General features: G+C 39.9%; 1 protein-coding gene across 2 annotated transcripts in view; it reads left to right on the top strand.

The window, feature by feature from the left end:
- Nucleotides 1–26,218, top strand: part of F13A1 (coagulation factor XIII A chain) — a 163,027-nt gene that overhangs the window by 5,570 nt on the left and 131,239 nt on the right. For both annotated transcript variants that reach the window (XM_007973790.3, XM_007973791.3), the window contains exon 3: nucleotides 9,359–9,547. In XM_007973790.3, the coding sequence (XP_007971981.2) occupies nucleotides 9,359–9,547 (189 nt within the window). The remainder of the gene's footprint in view (nucleotides 1–9,358; nucleotides 9,548–26,218) is intronic.

The raw sequence follows: 26,218 nt of genomic DNA, 5'->3' as shown, positions 1-26,218 counted from the left end.
TATTGAATTAAAACTCGACAGCAAGCCTGGCTCTATGAAAAAATTAAACGTAGGTGGGTTCTAGTAGTTTTTCAAGCTAATGGGGTCTTATACCTTCCTGAGACTCTCCTCCATCCCACCATTCCTTGTCAGAATTAAATCAACCAATTAATGATAAGCCTCCTCTTTGTGCAGAGTAAACCTCTCTAGATTGAAGGTCACTGAGACACTTAGAGGCATTCAATGTATGACTGAGAAATGTCCAGCAGCAGTTCCTCCTTTCATTGAATTCCTGGAAAAATATACACTTGTTTTCATATATGTGTCAGGAGCTGCTCCAGGTTCTCTCTGAGGACATAAAGTTGAGTAAGTCAGTCCCTAGCCTCAAAAAACTGTCAGTGTAGAGACAAAATAAATAAAAGATCATTGCAATTCAGTGTAATAAAGACTGTGACTGTGATTTATGCAAATTTCAGTGAAATAACAGAAATCAATGTCTAGTGGCGTGGTGGAGTGGGGAAGAGGATGAGGAGGGCTTCTTGATGCAAGGATATTGGAGCTGGGACTTAGAGGATGAGTAGGAGTGTTCCTGACAGGTGAGCACATGGTAAAGTGTTTGCAGTAGAGGGAACAGTATGTGCCTAGTGAGGAGTGACTAAAAGGCAAAAGAGAAGATATAAGCCTGGGAAAATACAGCAGGTATCACACCATAACAAGGCCTTGGGGATCTTGCTTTCCTCCTGCAGATAATGGGGGACTTGAGAAGGATTCTAATTAGCAGAAATACATCATCAGAATTATGCTTTACAAAGTGGTAAGGAGGGCTGGGCACTGTGGCTCTTGCCTGTAATCCCAGCACTTTGGGAGGCCGAGGTGGGCAGATCACCACCAGGTCAGGAGTTCGAGACCAGCCTGGTCAACATGGTGAAACCCTGTCTCTACTAAAAATACAAAAATTAGCTGGGTGTGGTGGTGGGTGCCTGTAATCCCAGCTACTTGGGAGGCTGAGGCAGGAGAATCACTTGAATCTGGGAGGCGGAGATTGCAGTGAGCCAAGTTTGCGCCATTGCACTCCAGCCTAGGCAACAAGACCAAGACTCCGTTTCCAAAAAAAAAAAAAAAAAAAAAAAAAAAAAAGTGTAAGGAGAAAATGGGGAACAGGAGATACATTTGGACGCTGTGGAGATACTCCAGGCTAGAAGAGGAATAGACCAGAGGGATTTTAGCCCCTAGAGGTATGGGGCTCATTTCTCTTGTTCCAGCTTCCTCTGAGCACCTGAGCAATGCTTCAACGTTATAGGGTCCAGGACGTATTAATAGCAACACTTTATAAATTAAACGACTTAAGAAAATGTTTTTAATCATTCTAATTAAGGACACGTTAAAATTCTGGGCACCCAAAAGAAATGTGAGAAAGAGGTCTTTTTCCTGTTTGTTTTTTTTTTTAAATAAATAAACAAACCAGTTTCTCTTGGATAGCATTTATGCTTATAGTTTAGTAATACTATTACCAAAAATTGCATGGAGAATTCAGTTCACCAGGGAATTCCTAGACTATAAACCTAAACATTTAACTTATCTCAAGATCCCATCTGTGACAGGTATAATCATTCTCTGAAGAATATTTTACAATCTAGGGAGACAATAATTTACATTTTTTCATATTAGAGAAAGAGTAGGAGGACAGGGAGGCAGTTGCTTCTCCGGAGATTTTTTTCTTTTCTTTTACAGTTCATTATCCGGTATGTTTGGAATTAGGCTAAATTGTGTTAGGTAGACATTTTGAAAGCTGTCACTTTGAAAGAGCGAGCTGCCAAGTTTCTAGCTACAGTATCTCAAAAAAATAAAATAAAATAAAAAAGGCGGCTTAGCAATGAGCTGTTCCATTTTGCCAGGAACTAGGTTTGGACAGGGGAAGCAAACTCATTTCCTGTTTGTGGCAAATGGAGCCTGGATGATGATAAGGCTTTTTCCATCTAAACTGTCTTGTTAAGCCAATAAACAAAGCAAGAATCAATATGCTAGATTAATCAATGCTCGCTAGAACACACTCCATGGCAAGGGACATTTCCTAGGCAAAATGGACAATGGAATGGACTATGATATTTTTATGTCTATGTTCATATTTTGTGACAGTCATCTTCAGAGTCTTTGATACTACCAGCTGTTATAAGAACCAAATACTTGGTTGACCTGTGTGTGGTTGACTCATGGGCAATGAAATAAATTTTGTTTAATCGGTGGTATTGGGGACCTCACCTCTATTCCCAATACTTTGGACAACCCATTAAGCTTCCTCATGTCTTTTCTATTTGACTACAGTCAAGAACATTATTCCTTTAAACTCTCAACCTCTCTGTGTAGCTTTTAATCTTCCACTTTTTAGCCAAGTTTTATTTTTTATGAAATGTCTGTCTTTGTTTAAATCATTTCAAGACGGACTTTTTTTTTTTCTTTTTTTCTGAGACGGAGTCCTGCTCTGTGGCCAGGTTGGAGTGCAGTGGCGCCATCTCGGCTCACCGCAACCTCGGACTCACAGATTCAAGTGATACTCCTGCGTCAGCCTCCTAAGTAGCTGGGACTACAGCGCGCGCCGCCACACCCAGCTAACTTTTGTATCTTTTTTCAGTAGAGACTGGGTTTCACCATATTGGCCAAGATGGTCTCCATCTCTTGACCTCGTGATCCGCCCACGTCAGTCTTCCAAAGTACTGGAATTATAGGCGTGAGCCACCGCACCCAGTCCCCAAGATGGACTTTTAAGAGATGATACAGGAAAGTTTTACTTATCACTGCCTTAGTTTTTCCCACTTACAGTACCACCGTGATTTTATGTTTTTCCTGAGGCATTGACTTGTTAAAGTGATATTGCAACAGAGAATCAAAAGATCACCAAGAAAAAGTAACACGTTAAAAAACATCCTGCTTAAAATTAAATGTCAAAAATATACCAATATAGATGACATAATTTAAAACAATTGATATTATCAGCTGTCATAAGAACCAAATACTTGGCTGACCCGTGGGTGGCTGATTCATGGGCAATGAAATAAATTTTGTTTTATACATATAACTTTATATACATGTAACTTTATGTATATCTAAAGTTTGCTTATATATAATATATACACATATATAAAATATTGTTTGTAATATGTAAACAATATATTATATATGTAAATAATACATAAAAATTATATATTATATATAAACAATATATTTTTAAAAACCAAACTCGTGGGTTTATACTTTTTTCATAGTGAAAACAAACAAATATATATAAACAAATATATATGTTTGCTTATATCTGTTATATATAAACAATATATAATATATAAAGATACAAACAATATATAAACAATATATGTATTTATAATGTATTATTTGTTTATATCTATTATATAATATAAACATATGTAATATATTATATATAATTTATATAAGCAATATATAATTATAAACAATATGTATGTTTATATATTATATATAAACAAATATATATATTTGTGATATGAATATTTGTTTTCACTATGAAAAAACTATAAACCCATGAGATGGGGTTTTATCTTTTTTTTTTTGACTTTTCTATTCTCAAAGGCATTAATCGGCACCCTTTTTCTCACCCTTTGTCATCACAGTATAAGCAGGCTAGAAAGACAGGGTATTTTATTTTGTGAAACAAAACTGCTGATCTGGAGGTCTTATGTTATAAATTCCCACATCATACCTTCAACTATATATATATGTCCTGAAACTAGCATATTTTGAGAATAAAATGGTAAATGACATTTACAGGACACAGATGATTAATCCTATAGTAAATGAGATAATTTATTTTGAAATGATCAACTCTGAGCTCCGAATTTTCAGGTAAAAGGTGTTCAGATGAAAGGAGGCACATTTGCTGTGGCATTCTTGCCCATTGCCCCAGGCACTACAGCAAGATAATTAAGACATGGTCCAGTCTTCAAGGGGATTACAATCCCATGGCTAAAAAATCACCTATATAAAGATAATACAAAGAAAGTAATTACAATACTTAAAAAAAAAAAAAAAGACAGATGTTTCCTGAGAATCAAGAGGAGAAAAGCTTTCTATTTACCTGTGGAAATTCAAAGCAAGCCTGTCTGCTCAGAAGACAAGGAGTATAAAAGGGCATGGTTCCCTGGGAAGGTTGGAAGGCCAATGCTAAAAAGCTTCCCAGGGACCTTCTTCACCTTGTGACTTCCATGGCTCGGATTCCAGCCTCCCACCATGCCTTCTCAGATGCCTGACTTCTTAAGGATTGGTCCTAAGGGCCCATCCAAATGCTCAGTGCTATTATGATTATTATTGCCATCAATTTCTGAGCATGTACCATGTACCGGGGCCTATGATAGAGCACTCCATGCATTTTCTCATTTAATTCTCGCACCAACTTCATTTTGCAGATGAGAAAACTGAGGCACAGGACGTTTATATAACTTGCCCAGGTCACAAAGACAGTAAGTGAGAGTTGGGATTTGGGTTCAGGCAGCCTGGCTCCACAGTCTATGCTGTTACTATCTCTTCTACTTCTCTTAATAATAATAATAACAACAAACATTTATGAAGAATGTACTAGGTGTCAGCCACTCTGTAAGATAGGTACTTCATTCCCATATTAAAGATAAGAAAACTGAGGCTCAGAGAGATTAAATAACTTTTCCAAGGCTGCACAATTAGTAAGTAGTGAAGCATTTCCAAAAACATATTCTGAAAAATGCAGATCTCCAAAGAAAAAAGTTTCCATAGTCATTTACGTTTGGAAACCATTGCCCCTCTAGGATATCTGTGGTGTACATCAGCATATTAAAATCTCACATGAGTGCTTCAGTAAAGAATCCTGATCAGCTTTGGTTAGGCCAGCATTTTCCACACTGGTTTAACCATGGAGCTCTAATTCTTCCAATACCTGTCAATATTGCATAAAACTAGCACTAACCAGTCTCACTAGACATGAACCAGGTATACTAGGCTAGGATGTAAAGTTGGAAAGCCAGGTTTTCATTTGCAATGAGAACTAGGATGGATGAGACATTACCAACGATACCAAAGAAATGCTTGAAGATTTCTCCTTCTCCAGCTTTACTTTGCCTTGTAGGTAGAGCTGCTTGAGAAGCCAAGGCAGGACTCATTTCAGGGGCACATTATCATGCAGGGAGGGAGGGTACGAATAGAGACGGCAAATCCAGGAGTACCAGAGGAGCAGTGCCTTGAACCTCTACGTGCAGGCTAAACTCACGTGGCCCCTCACCCAGAACATGGCAACAGCTTCTTAACTGGGTTCACCTTCCAGCATTGTCCCTTCCAACCCCTTTTCTACTCTGCCACCAGAAGCAGTTTAAATATATAAATATATAAATCTAATCATGTCAGTTTGCTCTTTCAGATTCTTCATTGGATCCACCATGCAATTAAACTCCTTCACATGGTCTCCAAGGCTCACGTGATGAGCAGGCTCCTTCTTATTCTTCCACCGTGGCTCCCACTAGTACATTTCAGCCAACCATCATCTTTCAATTTCTTAAGCAACTACGCACTCTCTTGCGTCAGTCTTCAGGTATCCTTCTTTCTCCGCCTGAAGCATTCCTCTCCATCTCCCTTTCCACATGGACAACTGACCCCTCTTCTGACCACTGCTTATGTCTCACTTCCTTCAGAGAACTTCCTTATTTTTCACCTCGTAAATGTGGGTTAGGAGCTCCTCCCTGATACTTCCCTCAGTACTCTCTACTTCCTTTGTCAGAGATGTCTGACATTGTGTCATAATTATCTGTCCACCTTTTAGCATCTACTGCTGTGCGTTTACTTAGCTAGTAGTTATTAGACAGTTACCTAATCAACATTTTTACCCATGTCTTAAGTGGCAACATAAAATAGCACACTTATAACATTCCCATAGGACAAGAAGCTAGGGAGAATATTAAATATATTAAATGCATACTTAAGGGTTAAAATTATCTTAAGAGCATGGGACAGTGAACCAAACTCAATAAGAAGAAATTTAACACATGCAAAGTCTTAACATCGAACTAAACAGAAGAAAACAATTGCACAAATAAATATAGCCAAATGGCAACATGAGTGGGTGACTTGTAGAGGCCTCAACTGAATTTTGACCCACTGTTGCTAGAAATTACATTAGAATGTGTTTTAAGGGAGGCTGAGGCAGGTGGATTACCTGAGGTCAGGAGTTCGAGACCAGCCTGACCAATATGGTGAAACCCCGTCTCTACTAAAAAAAAAAAAAAATTAGCCAGGCGTGGTGGTGTGAGCCTGCAGTCTCAGCAACTTGAGAGGCTGAAACATGAGAACTGCTTGAACCCAGGAGGCAGAAGTTGCAGTGAGCCGAAACGGCACCACTGAACTCTAGCCTGAGCAACAGAGCAGGACTCTGTCTCAAAATACGCTATTTATTTTAAAAGATGTAATGGTCTCTTTTTTTTTTTTCTTCAGAAAAACCACAACTAGAGTAATGTACTTAATTCCAGAAAACAACACTTCAAAAGAGAAATTGACAAAATGGAAACTATTCCCAAACAGAGTGTTGGATAAAAGTTCTAGAAATAACATCTTAAAAACAGTTAAATAGTCTGGGTGCGATGGCTCATGCCTGTAATCCCAACACTTTGGGAGGCTGAGCGGGCAGATCATTTGAGGTCAGGAGTTCAAGACCAGCCTGGCCAACATGGTGAAACCCCATCTCTACCAAATTTTTTAAAAAATACAAAAATTAGTGGGGCATGATGGCGAGTGCCTGCAGTCCCAGCTACTCAGGAGGATGAGGCAGGGAGAACTGCTTGAACCCAGGAGGCGGAGGTTGCAGTGAGCTGAGATCGTGCCACTGCACTGCAGTCTGGGCAATGGAGCAAGACTCTGTCTCAAACAAACAAACAAACAGTTAAATAAATGAAGAATGTTTTACTCAGAAAAAAAAACCTATGAGCAGTCTTTAAATACCTAGAGAGTGCCAGATAAAATGAATTATTCTGTATTTATCCAGAAGTCAGAACGAGGACCCGTGGTTAGAAAAATTACAAGGAAGCAGATGTCAGTTTATCTTAAGAGAAGTTTTCAAATAATTAGAGTTGTTTAAAAATGGACTGTGTGCCCTATGAAATAATGAGTTCTTTGTTCAAATGGAAGCTAGAAGCCCAAGTAGTAGGGCTCTCGTGAAAATGTTTCATACAGGATATAGTAGTTTTACCAGATGGCTGAGAAAATGCTATTGCTGTTCTGTGAGATTCCATAAGGATGTAATATCAGTATATTCCTTCCATTGGTACTGGTAAGTGGAGAACTGATGAAACCCATTTCTAAGGACTTTGTTTTTTAGCTATTTAAAAAAAAAATTTTTTAAGACGCTGTGCTAAGAAAGAGGACCAGAGGAGTTGACTGCTAGGCTCCTTTTCAACAGGGACATTTGTGCTTCTCCAGCTCATTCTTGGGCTGGTTTATCACTGGGGATTGTGGCCTTAATAAGACCAGAGAACTCAGGAGAAAAACAGCTTGGAAAGAGAGGTCTAGAGAATTAAACATCTTTAGCTCACAGCATAATGGAAAGAAAGTGCCCTTCAGGGGAAGGTATACTACAACAGGGCTCTGAGATGAGGTAAAAATAAAACTACATCCTGCACTTTCTATTTGCTGTAATGCTGCAGTCAGAGTAACCCATGGAGCACCATGCCCTGTGAAATGGCTGTCACAGTTTAGGGGCCGTGAGCCACAGTAAGCCTAGGACCCACTATGTGCCAGGTACAGGGCCAGACCCATTGCATCGTTATCTCATTGAGCCTTCATAGTTGTTCTAGGGTATTAGTATCTTCATTTTAAAATAAGAAAAATCAGATTCTGAAAGGTAAAGTACCTTCACAAAGGAATTTTGAGACCTGAGATTCAAACTCAGGATTGCCTGAACTTTGAATTGCTCAGTAGCGTTTCAGGGATTCCTGGGCTTTAGGACCAAAGAGGATCTTAAAGAGCCTAACTTCTTGGTTTTGACTACGGAACACAATAGGGTCCAAAGGGACCGGGCATCCTGCACAGGATTTACGTGTGAAGGTAAAGGAAGCCATTCGAGTATGTCAGGAGATGCCCCAGTATGGGTACAAGCTCAGCAGCTGTGTTTTCTGTGCACACGGTGCTTATAACCATGAGGGCAAATCATGCATCAGGCAGGGGCAGGGAGAGGGAGGGCAAGAGGCCAGGGCACCCCTGCTGACCCTTCTACCTTCCCACCCCACCTTCTCCCCAATAACCCTTTACAACACCAAATGCACATAAAGAAACCAGTCTCTAGATCTTGTAAAGTACAGTGAGGACAGGGAGTTAGGATGATTCCCTCTTTCATCTATGATCATTCACAGAGGGGAAGGGGAAAAGGGCAGGAGGAGAGCTGACTTTTCATGTGTAATACCCTTTGCTAAATGCCTGCATACGTGTCATCTCGTGCCGTCTCCTGTCACAGTCCTGTAAGATGTGGAACATGTTAGGCTATGAAATGAATATTAGTGTCTCCATTCTATGATGAAGAAATGAATTTAAGTCACACATACAAAGGTAGACAACTAAGAAACATATGATTGACATTTACACTCCTGATGCCATGAATCAAAAGAAAAACCTGTGAATGTCGGCATCAGACAGTCCAGGTTTTGACTTGAACTGGCCCGTTAGTAGCTAAGGAAAGCTGAGGATAGTTTCTGTGTAACTGAAAACAATCACATTTATCTCATGGAAATGTTAGTGTCCTTCTCCAGACCTGCTCCCTCTCTTTCCTGCATTTGAGGGCTGAGATCTACTTTTAGAATTACAGAGGGAGGGTACATTTGACCCTTCTTGACGTAAAAGGAGAATTTTGGATTAATGGTTAACTTTGTCCTTCGAATGTCCCCTTGAGGCTTTGTCAGATTTGATTCCTTCCTTTGGAAAGATAAGAAAATTGAAGTGGCTATTCCCTGTTTCTGCCTGGTTAGTCACAGAGTGAGGCAGTGACATGATGGGAAGCTCCTAACATAACGAAAACCAGCGTGAGACTGAGAACCTGAAGACTTCAACTCTGGCCCTAGCTTCTCTGTATTTGGATCTCCCAGACAGGCATCCATCTATCCCACAGTGAGTGCCTTGTGGACTGAAATGAGATCAAAGGTGGAGACAGCTTTAAAAAGCTCTCTTCAAAGACAAGAATGTCACAAGAGGCTGACTCTCGAGACAGTGTTCCCCCTACCCCCGCCTCCTACAGAGTTTCATTCAGCAGACCTTGCTACCTGCCTTCTTCAGGAAAAAAATCTTGTTTTTGAGTTTGTGTTTAAACTAAAGTTAGTCAATTATTTTCTTCAATTGTTTTTCTTGTTCATAGAGTTTCTTAATGTCACGAGCGTTCACCTGTTCAAGGAGAGATGGGACACTAACAAGGTGGACCACCACACTGACAAGTATGAAAACAACAAGCTGATTGTCCGCAGAGGGCAGTCTTTCTACATTCAGATTGACTTCAATCGTCCATATGACCCCAGACGGGATCTCTTCAGGGTGGAATACGTCATTGGTGAGTGCCCCGTGCAAGCCCCAGTCTTGACACCATGGGTTGCATTGTAGAAAGAGGTAGATACAGGCACAGTTGTGTGATTTCCTAGTGTCATATGTCAACAGCGGTGGGAGCTGGAATGACATCCAGCCCCTGAATCATCCTGCGCTCTAAGACTGGTCTGTATAGTGCCAAAGATTAATAACGTGGGCCCACCCAAAGGGAAAATCTCATATAAATAAAAGTAAGTAAAACTGGTATAAAGTGTCGCTTAACTAAATTATTCTTCCTTAAACAAATGGTTTTGGCGTCCTATGGTTGTAACTTCTATCTCCATGATTTAGTTGGTCTCATGTGCTGAAAATGTTTGTAAATCTTAGCATACAATCCATGTATGCATTCCCAAAGTTGGTTCTGCTCTGATCTAGTCCCATGGGATGGCCCATGAAAAGTGGATAGTCCAATAAAGTTCACTAAACACTTTGTACTGTAATCACCTCTTTTTTCTTTCTTTTCTTTTTTTTTTTTCTTTTTGAGACAAAGTCTTGCTCTGTCACCCAGGCTGGAACAGTGGTGCGATCTCAGCTCACTGCAACCTCCACCCCTGGGTTCAAGTGATTCTGGTGCCTCAGCCTCCAGAGTAGCTGGAACCACAGGTGCACACCACCACGTCCAGCTAATTTTATGTATTTTTGGTAGAGGTGAAGTTTCACCATGTTGTCCAGGCTGGTCTCGCACTCCTGACTTCAAGTTATCCTCCCACCTCAGCCTCCCAAAGTGCTGGGATTGCAGGCATGAGACACCACGTCCAGCCTTTAATCTCCTCTTGAAAATTAACAATGCACATTAGCTTTAAAGGTTTGGGGAAGGACCATTTGACTTTGGTCTGCTGCTTCTTATATTAATTTGATCATGGAACCCTTTTCTTAAGTTATAGCTATTAACATTTGACACATTTTGGTAAACATTTCTACAGGAATTTATAAGATTATCAAGGAAATACACGCACAGAGAAGCAAGGGTGGCACAACGTAGGAAATCTGCCCATATAATCCTATGCACAAATTAAAGGAAAAAATTAGGCAATCAAATCAGTAGTCACTGAAAAGTACATGATAAAATTCAGCATCCAGTTTAAGAAAGAGAGTTTAAGGGGAAAAATTTAGGAAAAAAAAACACAACACCTCAATGATGATAAAGATTGTTTACATCAGAACAACAACTTTTGATATCCTAAGTAGAAAAAAGTTAACAAATTTCATTATAATCAGAAATTAGAAATGCCTGTTATCACCATTCCCTTTTTAAAATGAATTGCTGTAAAAGTTTTAGTAAATGAACGATGTAAGAGATATATCTGCTATAAATGCTGGAAACTAAGAAGAAAAACTATATATTTGCTAACACTATGATTGTGTATATAGAAAACCCAACAGATTGAAGAGAAAAAAGCACTGTATTAATAAAACTTTGTAAGTTGGCTAGATAGAAGATAAATATATAAAAGTCAGTAACTTTTATCTTCTCCAGCACTAAGCACCAGAAATAGACATAAAAAAAAATTCACAGGACTAAAACTATAAAATATAGGACTAAAAACCTGAACACACAACCTATATAAAGCAGCTATTAAATCTTAATAAAAACATGAGATACCAATGAAGAGTCAAACATGTTCTTGAGTGGGAAGTCTTTCTTACACATTTTTAGTCTCCCAAGGTGTTGGTCAAAGAATATAAAATTTCAGTTTGATAGAAGGAATGAGTTTTAGTTATCTATTCCATAGCATGGTGACTGTGGACTATAACTATATTATTATATTAACTATAACTATATATATGATATATAATATTTATTTATATATTATATATACATATATACTATATATACATTATATTAACTATAACTATATTATTGTTAATAATAATGTATATTTCCAAATTACTAAAAGTAGATTTTAAATATTCTCACCACAAAGAAATGTCATGTGAAGGAATCAATATGTTAATTAGCTTGAATTAATCAATCCACAATGTATATTTTGATCAAAACATCACATCCCCAAACCCCATAAACACATACAATTATGATTGTCAATTTTTAAAAGCCTCCCAAAATTAATATGTAAATTTAATGCATTCCCAATTAGAATCCTAATGGAGTTTTGAGTTGTTTTTGGCTTTGATTTTGTTTTTTTGAACTTGTATAAAATAATCTTGAAGTTCATTTGAAATAATAATTACCTGGTGATAACCAAGGAAATCATACAAACAAACAATAAGAGTATTTTATATCAGAAGCAGCTATCAAAACATACTATGAAAAATATTTAGTAGGACACAATAGAGAATCCAGAAATGGATTTCAGTATATGACTTAATATGATTGTTGGTTTCATGAAGAAAAGCCTATGAGATTTTGTTTGTTTGCTTGTTTGTTTTTAAATAAATTATGCTGGAATAACTGGTTCTCCAACTGGAAGAAAATTTAAAAATTGACCTTCATCTTTTATCCCATATACAGTAGTAAATTTCAGTTGGAATGAGTATTAACGTAAAAAAAAAAAAGACGGTTTTTTGAGGAAATTTAACAGACTTAACTAAAGATTGCAAACTCTGACACTGTAGAAGAAAACAAAAACCACGTACAGTTATGTGCCACGTAGCAACATTTCAGTCAATGACAGATCATGCATAGGTGATCTTATGAGATTATAATGGAGCTGAAAAAGTCCTGTCACCTCGTGATGTCATAGCTATCATAATATAATAGTGTGACTACTTATTTTTTTAAAATGTAGTATAGCCTAAGTTTGTAGTGTCTATAAAGTCTACAGTAGCATGCAGTAATGACCTACCTTCACGTTCACTCACCCCTCACCCAGGGCTACTTCCGGTCCTGAAGGCTCCATTCATAGTAAGTGTCCTATGCAGATGTACCTTTTTTTACGTTTTATACTGAATTTTTACTGTACTTTTTCTATGTTTTTATGTTTACATATAAATGTTTCTATGTTTATATATAAGTACTTAACCATTGTGTTACAATTGCCTGCAGTGCTGTATTCAGTACAGTAAAACACACTACGAGTTTGTAGCCTAACAACAATAGGCTCTGTCATATAGCTTAAGTGTGTAGTGGGCTGTACCATCTTTGTTTCTATGATGTTCACACATGACAAAATCGCCTGCCTAACCACATATTGTATCCCATGCATGACAACAAATGTGCGTTTGAAGCTCTAAACCACAGTTCTGCTGCAATTATGAGGGAATTTTTATCTCCATCTCTAAAGCCAAGTATTTAGGGTGGGGAGAAGAGGAGAGGGAAGCTTCAGCTCTGAATTGGACTTGTCTGAGGTTTGAGACACTCTCATAATCCATTCAGAAAATAATTATGATAATGGAAGTCTTAGAAAAATTGGTAAGATGAATGTCTTAGATTGGGTTACTAGGAAACAAACTATGAGAAGAAGACTTGGGCACACAAAGTTTACTGAGGAGATCTCTCAAGATCAACATCTGCAAGGGAGTGAAGGAATCAGTGTTGGGCAGAGGGAGGAGTTGAACTGCAGTGCAGACAGGGGCCCCGGGGATCTCAAGGTGAGCTCTAGCTATGGGTTGGATCTTCAGAGTTGTCTTGCCTTGAGCCAGGGGTATGGGCCTTTTATACCTTTTATACCTTGGCTGGGGTTGTTGCCTTGGTGTAATTGGTTCTCTATGGCTGAGGGCAACCCCTGAAAGCAACTAAATGAATGAGAATTGTTAGTCACCAACACTCCTAACAATGGGAAATGTCCAGGCAGCACACCACAGCATCCACTACAGTGAACATTTTAAGTCCTCTTTTCTTTTTTACATAAGAAATACTATTACTTTTGTTCTCTCAAAAAAAGAGGGGGGAAAGCATAGCTAATTTGACTTTGAGATAAAATCTTTACACTTTTTAAACAACATGTATTCTAAACCTTTCAGAGCCCATGATGTGTACATTCAGAGTTAAGCTATATTCTAATATGTGTGGGACATTATAGGCCACATGTATTTAAAGATTTTTCTATTATAGGCCACACACATTTGAAGATTTTCCATTGCCCAACCTGTTGTAGATACAAGCAAGGTAAATGACAAAATTCCACACTCTACTATTTAGTGTGGAAATTAAGCACACTTCCAAGGGCCTTGAAGGACCCACGGTAGAGGATTTATCTTGCTCAGGGTCCTTTCCGCATCTCATGTCATTCAGGAAGTTACATGACAGCCTCAGCTTCATTGCTTCCATAGTTATAAGACTGGAAAAAAAAGAGCATTGCTGGGGAAATAATTCTCTTAAAATTCAGTGCCTGTTTCAATAGGACTGCATAAAGCCAAGAAAATTAGATTTTAAGGGTAATTGCTATAATGAGAAGAGACGAGTATAGAATGTGAACTAGAAATGAAATTAAGTGCAAGGGTTTCTATATACAGGTGCACCTCAATTTCCAGAAACTCAGAATGTAAAAATGATGGTTTAAAAAACAGAAAAAGAATATAATTTCTATTCATTTTTAAATATCTGGCAACACTGTTTCAAGAGAAGATCCATTTTAGCTAACATTTTACAATCAGCTAGATGTCTAAGCATTTGAGATGTCATTTACTATTAACAGTGAACCAAACCTTAACATAAATTAAAAAAAAAACAACAACAGAAAAGAGAATACTTTGTTAAAAATAAAGGGCACTTAAAGGAATCTCCACCAGTACATCTTTAAGAGTATTTATAACAAGAGACTTACCAACAAAGATTAACTTACTTACTCACTATATTAGTCAGGGTTCTCTTGAGGGACAGAACTAATAGGCTATATATATGTGTGTGTGTGTGTGTATATATATGTGTGTGTGTACATGTGTGTGTGTGTGTGTATATATGTGTGTGTATATATATGTGTGTGTACATATGTGTGTGTATATATGTGTGTGTGTATATATGTGTGTGTGTATATATATGTGTGTGTGTATATATATGTGTATGTATATATATGTGTGTGTACATATGTGTGTGTGTATGTGTGTGTGTGTATATATATGTGTGTGTGTACATATGTGTGTGTGTGTATATGTGTGTGTGTGTATATATATAGTATATGTGTGTGTGTATACATATAAAGGGGACTTTATTTAAGTATTAACTTACACAATCACCAGATCCCACAATAAGCTGTCGGCAAGCTGAGGAGCAACGAGAACCAGTGCAGTTTCCAAAACTGAAAAACTTGGAGTCTGATGTTCAAGGGCAGAAAACGTCCAGCATGGGAGAAAGATGTAGGCTGGAAGGCTAGGCCCCTCTCTCCTTTTCAAGTTTTGCTGCCTGCTTTGTATTCACTGGAAGCTGATTAGTTTGTGCCCACAAGACTAAAGGTGGATCTGCCTTTCCTGGCCCACTGACTCAAATGTTAATCTCTTTTGGCAACACCTAAGATTAATACTTTGTATCCTTCACTCCCATCAAGTTGACACTCAGTATTAACCATCACACTCACTATATACTTAAAAAAAAAATTATTTTAGGTTCAAGGGTACATGTGCAGGTTTGTTATATAAGTAAAAACAGAGCTGTTTCATAAAGCAAGTTATTATTATATTAAAAGTGCTGAAAAAATAACTTTGCACTTAATTGCTTCCAATTTGCATTCAGTTCTTTGTTGCGGCTGCTTTCTCATTCCCTGTACCTGTATAGATGAGCTGAGATGTGTTAGTCCACTGGAGTTTCCCCATGTTGCTGTTCTCGGAACCTAGGTCATGGGATTTATTTATGTGATTCTGCCTTCTAACCAATTTCCTTCCCGCCCTCCCTCCCTTCCTTCTTTCCTTCTTCCTTCTTACTTTTTAAATATTTAAATAAGTAGGGTCTCTTGGATGGTGTGGTGGACTCTGGGTAGAGAAGGTGAACAGGAGAGCTACTGCCTTACCTGGCCAGGTCTTGATGAGCTGTGCTGCAGGGGTTCTTTGTGCTTTGATAACTGCGTTCATTAGTTGTTGGCAGAGCACAGCTATCTCTGTGAGTTAGGTGGGAGGTGTTAATGACTCTGAGGAGGTGGGTGTGGCTGGAAAATGTCCCGGGAGCCTGCAGGGCCTTCTCTCTCTCTCTCACCTCTGAGCCTGCAGCCATGACAAATCATGCAAGGCAAGGAGGAGAGTGCTAATCACAGGTTTTACTAACCTGTGGCTGAGGCTGTGAAAGCTTGGGAACAGCTTGTGGTGTTAATTTGCTGTTACTTTGACACAGGCCCCCTGCTTTTTTGATACCCAGTTGAGGCAGAAATCCCAAGCTGTATTTCTCAGCAGCTCTCCCCCTCAAAATAGCAGAGATTTCACTCCCCGAGGAGCCCTCCAAAATGACAATAGGGTCCGTGAGCAAGTTTCTTTCTCCCTGGGGTTCAACCACGGGAACCTGGGGGTGTCCAGGTCAGCACTTTGGAGATTCTCTTGACCTTTCCCTCAATTCTGTGATGGCCCCCACAGATTCAAGCTTCACATTTCTGGTTACAGCAGAAAGATGAGGAGAAGGATGGCATTAGCAAGACCTACCCCACTTATCAGGAAAACAAAAGCTTTCCCAGGCAATTCTGGCATCCATTTATGTCTCATTTGCTACCCTTCGCTGCAAGGGAAGCTGTGAAAGTATTCCCTTTTTCCAGTCTCTTCAGAGGAGAGGGCCGGGGGAGAGCTGAAAGTGGGTGCTGGTAGACCCGCAGTCATGTGTGCTGAGCACCCCCCTAGCTGGGCCATCCTGTGAGTATAAAAGTGCAGTTCTAATGCCAGCAGCATTGAGGCAGATTGTTCATCACCCACTCAAGCATTTCTAGTAGTGGGTCAATTGCACATGTTCCGCATCACAAAACCCATAAAACATGGAAATGTCATCAGCAACACTTTAATATCTTTATTTCACTTATTTCTTGAGTAGCGTTTATCGAAAGCCAGCTGGGGTATTGGATGCTGATGTGTTTTTGGGGTGGGAGTGACATGGATGCTTCTCATTTGAGATAGCTTGCTCTAGCCCACTTCAAGGAATCGGGGCAATTCAAGACTGGAGAGGAGATGATCAGAGCAGAGGATGAGAGCCTGGGTTACGGCTGCAGTTGTAGACATGGACAGGAGTGATAGGGTTTGAGAAATATTTAGGAGGACTTGTGTTGGGTAGTCTGTGAGGGGTGAAAGGGAGGAGGGTCAAGGTCAACTTTCAGGTGGCTGGCTTATGTGACTATGATGACAGATGCTAGCACTTCCAAATGAGATAAAGAATGCCTGGAATTCCAGAGGGAAAAAATCAAGTGTGGAAAATGATAATGGTGATAGTAGCTTCATTGATAACTCACTGGCGTTGGTGCTGTCCAGAGGTGCTGTGTGCCTCCCATTTAATTGTTCAAGCAGCCCTCTGGGCATTGGACTATGGCCATCTCCATTTTTCCCATGAGATAAGGGTTGAAAAGATTAAGTAATTTACCCCAGGTCACACCTGGAAAGTGTGTTCGGACCTCAATTCAGACCCAAGCAGCCTCTTCTACTTACAATGCTTACTACCTCCACCAAGGGAGCCTCCACCAAGGAGATGGTGGAGGTATGAATGTGATTCTGTTTGAATTGGTGAGTGTGAATTACTTGAGGGACTTTCAGGTAAGCCTGTCTAATAGATAATATGAGTCTGAAGCTTAGGGAGGAGGTTTGGGTTGGACAGGTGATAATTTGGATATCATACACACGTGGGCAAGCTCACTCAGAAAAAGGTAAATCAAGCCAGCAGTGGACTGAGGCTTAAGCCCTGGGGAAAACAACTTCCAAGGCATCCGTTCAGAAGCTAGAACCCTTGGAGGAGACAAAGACCAAATAAGCAGATAAACAGAAGGAAAATAAGGGGAATGCAGTGTCACTAAATCCAGAAGAGTTGCGTATTTTAAGAGGAAAGCATGACCAATGTTATTAAATATAACTAGGAGATACAGTGAGATAGGAATTTCCCACTGGAGTCAATAGTTAGTGGGACACTGGTTGAACTCGGGGAGATTCCAAATTTTAATGGTCTAAAAGTCAAGGAGATGTGAAGAAATTGATGTAGTCAATTTGGATGAATCTTTAAAGAAATTTTGAAGGACAGGAAAAGAAAATTTGGATAGTAGCTAGAGAGGAATGCGGGTGAGAGGAGGGGTGTTTTGATTTCGGTATTTGTTTCAGGATTGGAGGGACTGGAAGATGTAGCAGGCAGAGAGGAAAGAAGAATTCTGAAGATTCAGGAGGGACTGGAGGAGAACCCTGGAGGAGGTAGAAGCATAGAGGACAGGGGCATGGGTGAGGGGCTGAGTAGGAAGAAAAGTCCCTCATCTTCCAAGGCTGTCGAGAAAGAGGTGAGGGAGAGTATGACTGCCGTAGGTGGAGAAGTATGAACTAAGTCTCATATCTGACAGTCTCAAGTTATTTAAAGACGTAAGTGGTGAGCAGGTGCTGCAGGGTCTTGGCGGGCAGAAGAGTACCCTTCTATCTGAAAACATCATCCATATCCTTTAAGACTATGTCTTCCCATGGATTTTTGTTTCAGAAAGTCCAGGTGAAATCATCATGCTGATGTGTGATTTTCACGTACATAACATAGTTTCTCTATTGAGAAATGTCTTGCCCCAAATTATGCAGCTTGTAACGTATAGAGAACTATTTCTTAGCCTATACTCTTTCAACTATTTTATGCTGCATTTTGGTGAAAATAGACAGCCTATTTCATCATTTTGAAGCAACATTTATACAGAATGTCATTTCAGACTTTTGCTCCTATGGGTTTCTGCATTGATGATCAACGTGTTTATTTTTAAGCATCTCTGTGAAGTGACTAATAATGGCATCTAAGAAAGTAGGACAGTGTTTCCCAGAGTGTGTTCTCTATGAACACCTGTCATGTGAGATGCTCCTCGGGGGGAAAAAAGTTCCATCGTCAAATACATTTGGATCATGCTGTGTTTTGTGTCTCTTCTCATAGAGGCCCAAGGCACATTCATATATAAAAGGCTGTGAGTAGACAAGCAGCCAAAAAATGAATCTTGTTTAGCCCAACAATTCCCAAAATTTTTCTACTATAAACACTATCCTAACACATTTTTATTTTTATAATACCATCTAATAAAGTGCAGAACTCATTCCAGGAAATGCTGGACTATAGATGCACATTACCTCTATAGAACACTGAGGCAGGTGGACGGCAGATCTTGAACAGATTCGTAGTCTATGTGTTGTGATAACTTTATATCCATTTTTTTCTTTTTGACACTTAAGATTTTGTGCAAACATTGAAATAACTATCAATTTGGCATTCATTTTTAGTAACTTTTCAAAAATAATTGTTAAGAGTATGTTCTTATATTTATTTCTCAGATATTTATTTGGCTTCTTTTAAGCATAAAGCCAATTTGTTTTCTTTTTGAATGTGCTTATTAAACTCTTTTTGAATACTTCGTATGTGCAAAGCATCATATTGGGATTAGAGTAGTAAGATACATTCATCCCTTGCCTCCAGAGTACTTGCTGTCCAGAGGGGACAGTCTGACTAGGAAAGGCTGTGTTCAGTGCCAGCCTTTTGAACAAAATGCTTAGAAGCCACCTTGGAGGGAGCGACTGATGGCAAGAATAGTTGAAAGAATCCCTCACAAAGTGCTATTTGAGGTGGGTCTCAAAAAATGAATAGAAATTGACCCAGGGGAATGGAAAATGTATACATTCTAGAAAAAAAAATAGAAGAGTTCAGTGGAGCATGACATTCTGGAAGCACACTGATATCTTTGTATGACTTGATAAGAAGTTTAGATGTAATTCTAGAAACAGCCAGAAGCCTCTGTAGTAATATTTTAGGTAGAGTAGTAATATCTGATTTTTTCCTACTTTTTAGATTACTATAGCAGAAATGTGGAAGATAAATGGGAGGACCAAGATTTTGTCAGGGACATTAGTAAGAGACTCAAGGGGGAAAAAAAATCTCACTAAGTAATAGGATAAATGGATGCTGCATGAGTGTGCATGATTTTTCCCCTCCTTTTTTCCCCCAAAGGAACTTATCTTTACTTCTATAACTAGAGGTAGTAAAATGTGTGTGTGTGTGTGTGTGTGTGTGTGTGTGCATAGTAAAATGAGACTCACCTGTAGTGAAGTAACACTGTGGTCTGAGGACTAACAATATGCCCCAGTGGCTGGCCCTCTGCCATCTGTAGGTCATGCCAGGAACAACAGCTCATGTGATAAAAGAGCTAAATGATAAAAGGGCTTGGACTCAGGCAGTGCCCAGCAAGAACCTGACCTCCACCATGGATAGCAGTGACAGAATCACTTTACCCCACCCCCCATCATGTTACTGTTTCCTCACCTGAAAATAGGGACCATAATATTTATTTTAAACAGCCATTTATGGGTTAAAGGAGATCATGTATAGGAAACCACATTTTTATTCTCACAATAAACCAGGAGGTAGGGAAGGTAGAAATAACACTTATTAAAAATATGGAAACCAATGTTCACAGGGATTAAGTGACTCACCCCAGGTTGTGGGCAAAGGATCTGAGCAAACATTTCTCAAAAGAAGACACTGAAATGGCCAATAGGCTTACGCAAAAATGCTCAACACCTCTAATCATCAGGGAAATGCAAATTAAAACCACAATGAGGTGCCACCTCATACCTGTTAGAATGGTTACTACCAAAGAGAATGACAACAAGCCTTGGCAAGAATGCAGGGAATAGAGAACATTATACACTAATGATGGGAATGTGAATTAATGCAGCTATTTTGGAAAGTCGTGTGGCGGCTCCTCACAAAACTAGCAATAGAACTACCACGTGATTCAGCAATCCCACTTCTGGGTATGTATCTAAAGAAAATTGAAATCAATATGTTGAAAAGATGTATGTAGTCTCATGTTCATTTCACTGTTACTTGCAATAACCAAGATATGCAAGTAACCTAACCAATGGATAAAGAAAATGTGGTATATAGACACAATGGAGTACTATACAGCCCTTAAAGAAGGAAAATTCTGCCTTCTCAACAAGGATAGAACTGGAGAGCACTATGCTAACTGAAATAAGCCAGCCACAGAAAGACGAATACTGTATGATCCCATTTATACGTGAAATCTGAAAAAGTCAATCTCACAGAAAGAGAGTAGGAAGTTGGTTACTAGAGGCTGAGGCTTGGGGGCAAAGAATGAGGAAAGAGAAGATGTTGATCAATGGGTACAAAGTCTCAGTTAGACTGAAAGAAAAAGTTTTAGTGATCTACTGCACGGCTTGGTGACCACAGTTTAAAATAATACATTGTATATTTCAAAATTGCTAAAAGAATAGATTTTTAATGGCTTCACCACAGTTGCCTTTCTTTTTTCAACGTACAGAGAAAAGAAAGGTAACTATGTAAGGTAATAAGCAGGTTAATTAGCTGATTGAATCTTTCTACAATGTATACATAGATCAAAACTTCACTTTGTATCCCAATAAATTCCCCATAAGTGATTGTCTACATCTACACACGCACAAAGAAAATGCTTCCAGCCGGGCGCGGTGGCTCAAGCCTGTAATCCCAGCACTTTGGGAGGCCGAGACGGGCGGATCACGAGGTCAGGAGATCGAGACCATCCTGGCTAACTCGGTGAAACCCCGTCTCTACCAAAAAATACAAAAAACTAGCTGGGCGAGGTGGCGGGCGCTTGTAGTCCCAGCTACTCGGGAGGCTGAGGCAGGAGAATGGCGTAAACTCGGGAGGCGGAGCTTGCAGTGAGCTGAGATCCGGCCACTGCACTCCACCCTGGGTGACAAAGCAAGACTCTGTCTCAAAAAAAAAAAAAAAAAAAGAAAATGCTTCCAAAAGCAAATAGGAGGGCACTGCTCTCATGTCTTTTGTTTCCTGATGGCAAAGACAACCATCACTGAACCTCCCCCAAAAAATACCCAGTGTCCTTATTACATCCATTCTGACAGCTTCATTTGTCAAATAGGGGCTGTGACAACCCACAGACCAAGTTCTGCCTGGAATTATTTGCCCATAGTTCTAGTTGAAATGATAGAAACAGTTTAATCTCAAAGTAGGTGGGATAGCCATCCATATTTTGGTGTCAGAGACCTTACCATGTGCTTCCTCAGCCTGGCCCTGCCACCCATATCATGTCTGGAGTTTCCAAGTGAAGCTTACGGTCCTTAGGGTTATAGAGTCGCTCATGTCTTTGTCACATCAAGGGTGCCACACAGAGCACTTACGAAGGGCCATGGGTATTGGAATGAGAGCACTCAGAACCTTCACAAAGGCTTCCTCCCTGACTGTCTCCTCTGCTTTCTCCCCTCTCTTTCCTATTCCCCTAATTTGCCTTCACCTTTGCTCCTATGTCTGTTTCTCTCTGTCTTCACACTTCTATGTTACGATGACCTCTTTCACTTACAAGAATTTATAAATGTGGCTCATTTGCACCTACATAATTGAAACTGTACTCCACCAGAAAGCACTGATCTGAACTCAGGGACGATGGACTGTGGGTATTCCCTGGCTTTTCCACATAAATTCTAAGACATTTTTGCAGCATATGAAGCAAGGGGTGAAAAAGGTGGGGAAAAAATATTTAATGAAAACAAATGTGCCCACTGTGATACCTTGCTCGTGAGTCTCCAATCTAAAAAGAGAGCATGCAAGTGGAATTAAAGCCCACAAAAGAAAGGATCCAGGTGGACTAAATATTCTTCATCTGTGCCCTCCAGTTACTTCAGAAGCATGTTGTAAGGATGGATGAGGGAATAACTGGAAGCTCTTTGAACTGCTTCGTGACAGTTGCTTCCTAATAAGATGACCCAATTACCAGCCTTATTTTCAATATTGCAACTATATAGGAAAGTTAAAGTCTTACAGTATTCCTTAAGGAAGGATAACCTTCATAAAATGCTACTATAACAGCAGCCAGAGCCAGAAAACCATAAGACAGGCTATAAATAGCTATACCTCTCTCTTGCTACCCTCTTCACCCCCTCTTTCTTCTCAATATCTCAGCCTCTTTTCTGATCTTTTCTCTTCTTTCTTAGGATTTCTATTACTTTCCATCTCGGTCTGCCTGTTTCTGTCTTGCTCTTGCTCTCTCTCTGTCTCTCATGCATACATACACACTGTCCTGTGGATGCATGTCTAGGTGTTAGTGGCAGCAAATGTATTGGAGTCCCATGGCACCAAAGTATGTTAGCAGCCGTGAATCCATATGGATCTACAGCAACCTCAATTCTTGCCTCCTTATAAGGCAGAAGGAGAGACTGGGGCAAGTTTTAGAGCAGGAGTGAAAATTTATTCAAAAACTTTAGAAAAGGAATGAAAGGAAGGAAAGTACACTTGGAAAAGGGCCAAGTGGGTAACTTGAAAGACAGTGCACAGTTTGACTTTGACTTAGGGCTTTTGTTTGTTTTTTTGAGACAGATTCTTTCTCTGTCACCCAGGTTGAAGAGAAGTGACGCGATCTCAGCTCACTGCAACCTCTACTTCCCAGGTTCAAGTGATTCTCCTGCCTCAGCCTCTCGAGTAGCTGGGATTACAGGCACTTGCCACAACACCCAGCTAATTTTTGTATTTTTAGTGGAGATGAGGTTCCACCATGTTGACCAGGCTGGTCTCAAACTCCTTACCTCAAGTGATCCACCTGAAAGTGCTGAGATGACAGGCATGAGCCACCGCACCTGGCTGACTTCGGGTTTTATCTGTTGGCATACTTCTGGGTCTTGCGTCCCCACTCTTGTGATTCTTCCCTTAAGTTGGCTGTCTGCACATGCAGTGGCCTGCTAGCGCTTAGAAGGGGAGCATGCACAGTGCGTTTACTAGTGTTGTACTCTTGGTTACTTGAGGCATTTTTTCCTCACCAGTTGAGGGTCCCTAGAGGAAGAACACATACTGGTGAAATTCTGCCATTTTAACTCTTAGCGCGCATGCGTGAGCCCACTCAGCCAACTGCTGAGGTCTTATTGGGAAGCTGCTGATCACCAGTTTCAGGTATTTCTGTTTATTGGGAGACTGCCCTTCCCTGGCACTGGCTGGGACCAATTATTGTTTTAGAGAGACAGTTTAACAATTGCCTGACATCACCTGATGGTCGCCTGCCATTCCTGGTGTGTGTGTGATGGGGGAAGCCTTCTCCTCCCCTACTCATGCCTGACTAGGTACCTACCGTAGCATAGGTATTTACTCATTTGTCAGAGGAGTAATGGGAGTTACCCTTGGGAGGTGGGTCTGACAGTTTTTGTGTCTGTTCGTGAGTATTTCTTTAGCCTTCAGGAAGCTGGGGCTGGATGTTCTAAATGTGCTGCCCATCTCTGGCTAAAGCCTAGCTTAGCCATTGCGATGCTCCTTCTCTGCACTATTGGAGGTTTTGCTTTGGCTTCTTCAACTTCCTTGTCTATTTCCTGTCCAAATCTGTTTACAGATCTCTATAACATCTTGTCCCATGTCTGGTTCAATGAATTTCTGATGCAGAAACCTCTGCTGTGCCCAGCACTTTGTGACACCCCATAGGGGGTTTAAGAGGAATGAAAGACCCCATCTCTGTCTTTTTTCTTTCTGAGATGGAGTATCACTCTGGTGCCCATGCTGGAGTGCAATGGCGCAATCTCAGCTCACTGCAACCTCTGCCTCCCAGGTTCAAGTGATTCTCCTGCCTCAGCCTCCCGAGTAGCTGGGATTACAGGCACCCACCAGCATGCTCAGCTAATTTTTTTTAATTTTTTTTTTTTTTATTTTTAGCAGAAATAGGGTTTTACCATATTGACCAGGCTGGTTTCAAACTCTTGAACATCTCTTTAAGAGCTTACTGCAGTTGGAGTGAGAAGAATCCCACAAACAATGAACACAGTCATAGACTACATAATCAAGAGCGATACTGATACAGTTGCCTTCCAGAAATGTGTGACACGGCTGGCAGAAGGGACTCTGGGCAGTCAAGAGCAAGATAATCAGTTAGAGTTGAAGGGTAAAATCTCAGAAAAGGGCAGGGAGGTCTTGAGATGACTCCTGAGGAACTGGGAGCATTCCAAGAGGGCTAGGAAGTATATACCCTCCAGGCAAGGAGGACGGCATTCTTGGTAGTCCAGAAGCTTGTTGTTCTGCTGATGCACACAAGCTTCTAGTGAGAAGGGAATATTTCCCTGAATCAAGTTTCCAGCCGCATTTGGAGTTTGGGCACCACTCAGTTTCAAGGCTCTGGAGTTGTAAGGAGCTTGCAGTGGCAGGAAAGGCCCATCAGGCAGGCCCATGAGGAATGTGCTCCCCTTATGGAATCAGTCTGCTGTTATTGCTTGGTTAGTGCCCACGGTGGACAGGGGCCTTTGGTATTAAAGCAATTAATTTTACAAAAAGAGGAGGAAAACCTTATGTTTCTGTGACTAAAATGACGGAAATGAAGTAGTGGAGACAGCTGCAGTGGCATTTTCCATCAAACAGCTTTTCTATTTGTGCAACATATTTCTAAGTGATAGAAAATGACACACTGTCTCCATTACTTCACTTCCATCATTTCCATCATTTCAACCTTTTCTAACTTTCATATTTGTGAAACAAATTGCTTTAAACATGTCAAAGACATTTGAATAGAGTGTTAGCCAAATTTTAAAAATAAAGATGATTCATAAAGACAGTTCTTGTGTTTATAGCCATCAAGACAAAATTTCAGGAAAAAAAATCACAGTCCTAATTACTGAAGGCACAAGCATAAGATAATCATCTTTGGAAGTTAGAAACAAATCTCTTTTTGCTCTCTGCCTCTTTTCCCTTAGATTTATATGGGATGGTAAACCTGGCTTTGTGGTGCTCAATCATCCTTGCTTTAATGATTCACTAAGTAACCCCTTGCAAGTTGATTTCTCCAGCCTCTGGATTTATTTGCATTGTTATGCAATGTGTGGAACACCTCACTGCTGTTCTGCTCCTCACCAATTAGTTTTATCTTCTCTTATAGCGGATGCTTCTTGAGGGGAAAGGCCACCTTGCGTCTTTTGTTAGAGATAGGATGTTGCCGAGGGTAGGGCAACCAGGAGGCATCCGTTAGCATATAATTTTGAAGAATCGATACTGATGCTCCAAACAAAGTTGGTTCAAAAATGTGTCTCTTAAGAAACTTAAAAACCTACATCACTGATGGGAAAAAAAAAAAAAAAAAAAAGGAAGGATGTGAATATACAGGATAATTGTACAAAAATTGAGTACATATGTTGTTGTTTAAAAGTTTAAAAAATTTTTGAAAGAAACTCCACTTTACAGAAAATTTACAAGACAAACCATACAAAGAACTGTTTTTTCCCAGAACCATTATTAGAATTGTCGATCTGATGTCTCATCATCCCTGAATATTTTAGTGTGTCCTTCCTACGAGCAAAGACATTCTTCTGTGCAACCATCAAAATAAGGAAATTAACACTGATATTTTATGGTAATCTAATCTTTAGAACATATTTGAGTTTTTCTACTTGTTCGATAATGTCCCTTATAGCAAGGGAAGCTAGTCCAGGATAACATGTTATACTTAGATGTCATGTCTCATGTTTTTAGTTTTCTTTAATTTGCAACAGATTCATAATCTTGCTTTGACTTTCATTATTTGACACTTTTGAACATTACAAGGCAGTAATTTTTAGAATGCCCCTCCATTTGGGTTTGACTGACGTTTCC

This window comes from Chlorocebus sabaeus, chromosome 17, assembly GCF_047675955.1.
Source record: "Chlorocebus sabaeus isolate Y175 chromosome 17, mChlSab1.0.hap1, whole genome shotgun sequence".
Classification (NCBI taxonomy): Eukaryota; Metazoa; Chordata; class Mammalia; order Primates; family Cercopithecidae; genus Chlorocebus; species Chlorocebus sabaeus.
The sequence above is the reverse complement of the archived record's forward strand: the minus strand, read 5'-3'. Positions and strand labels throughout refer to the sequence as shown.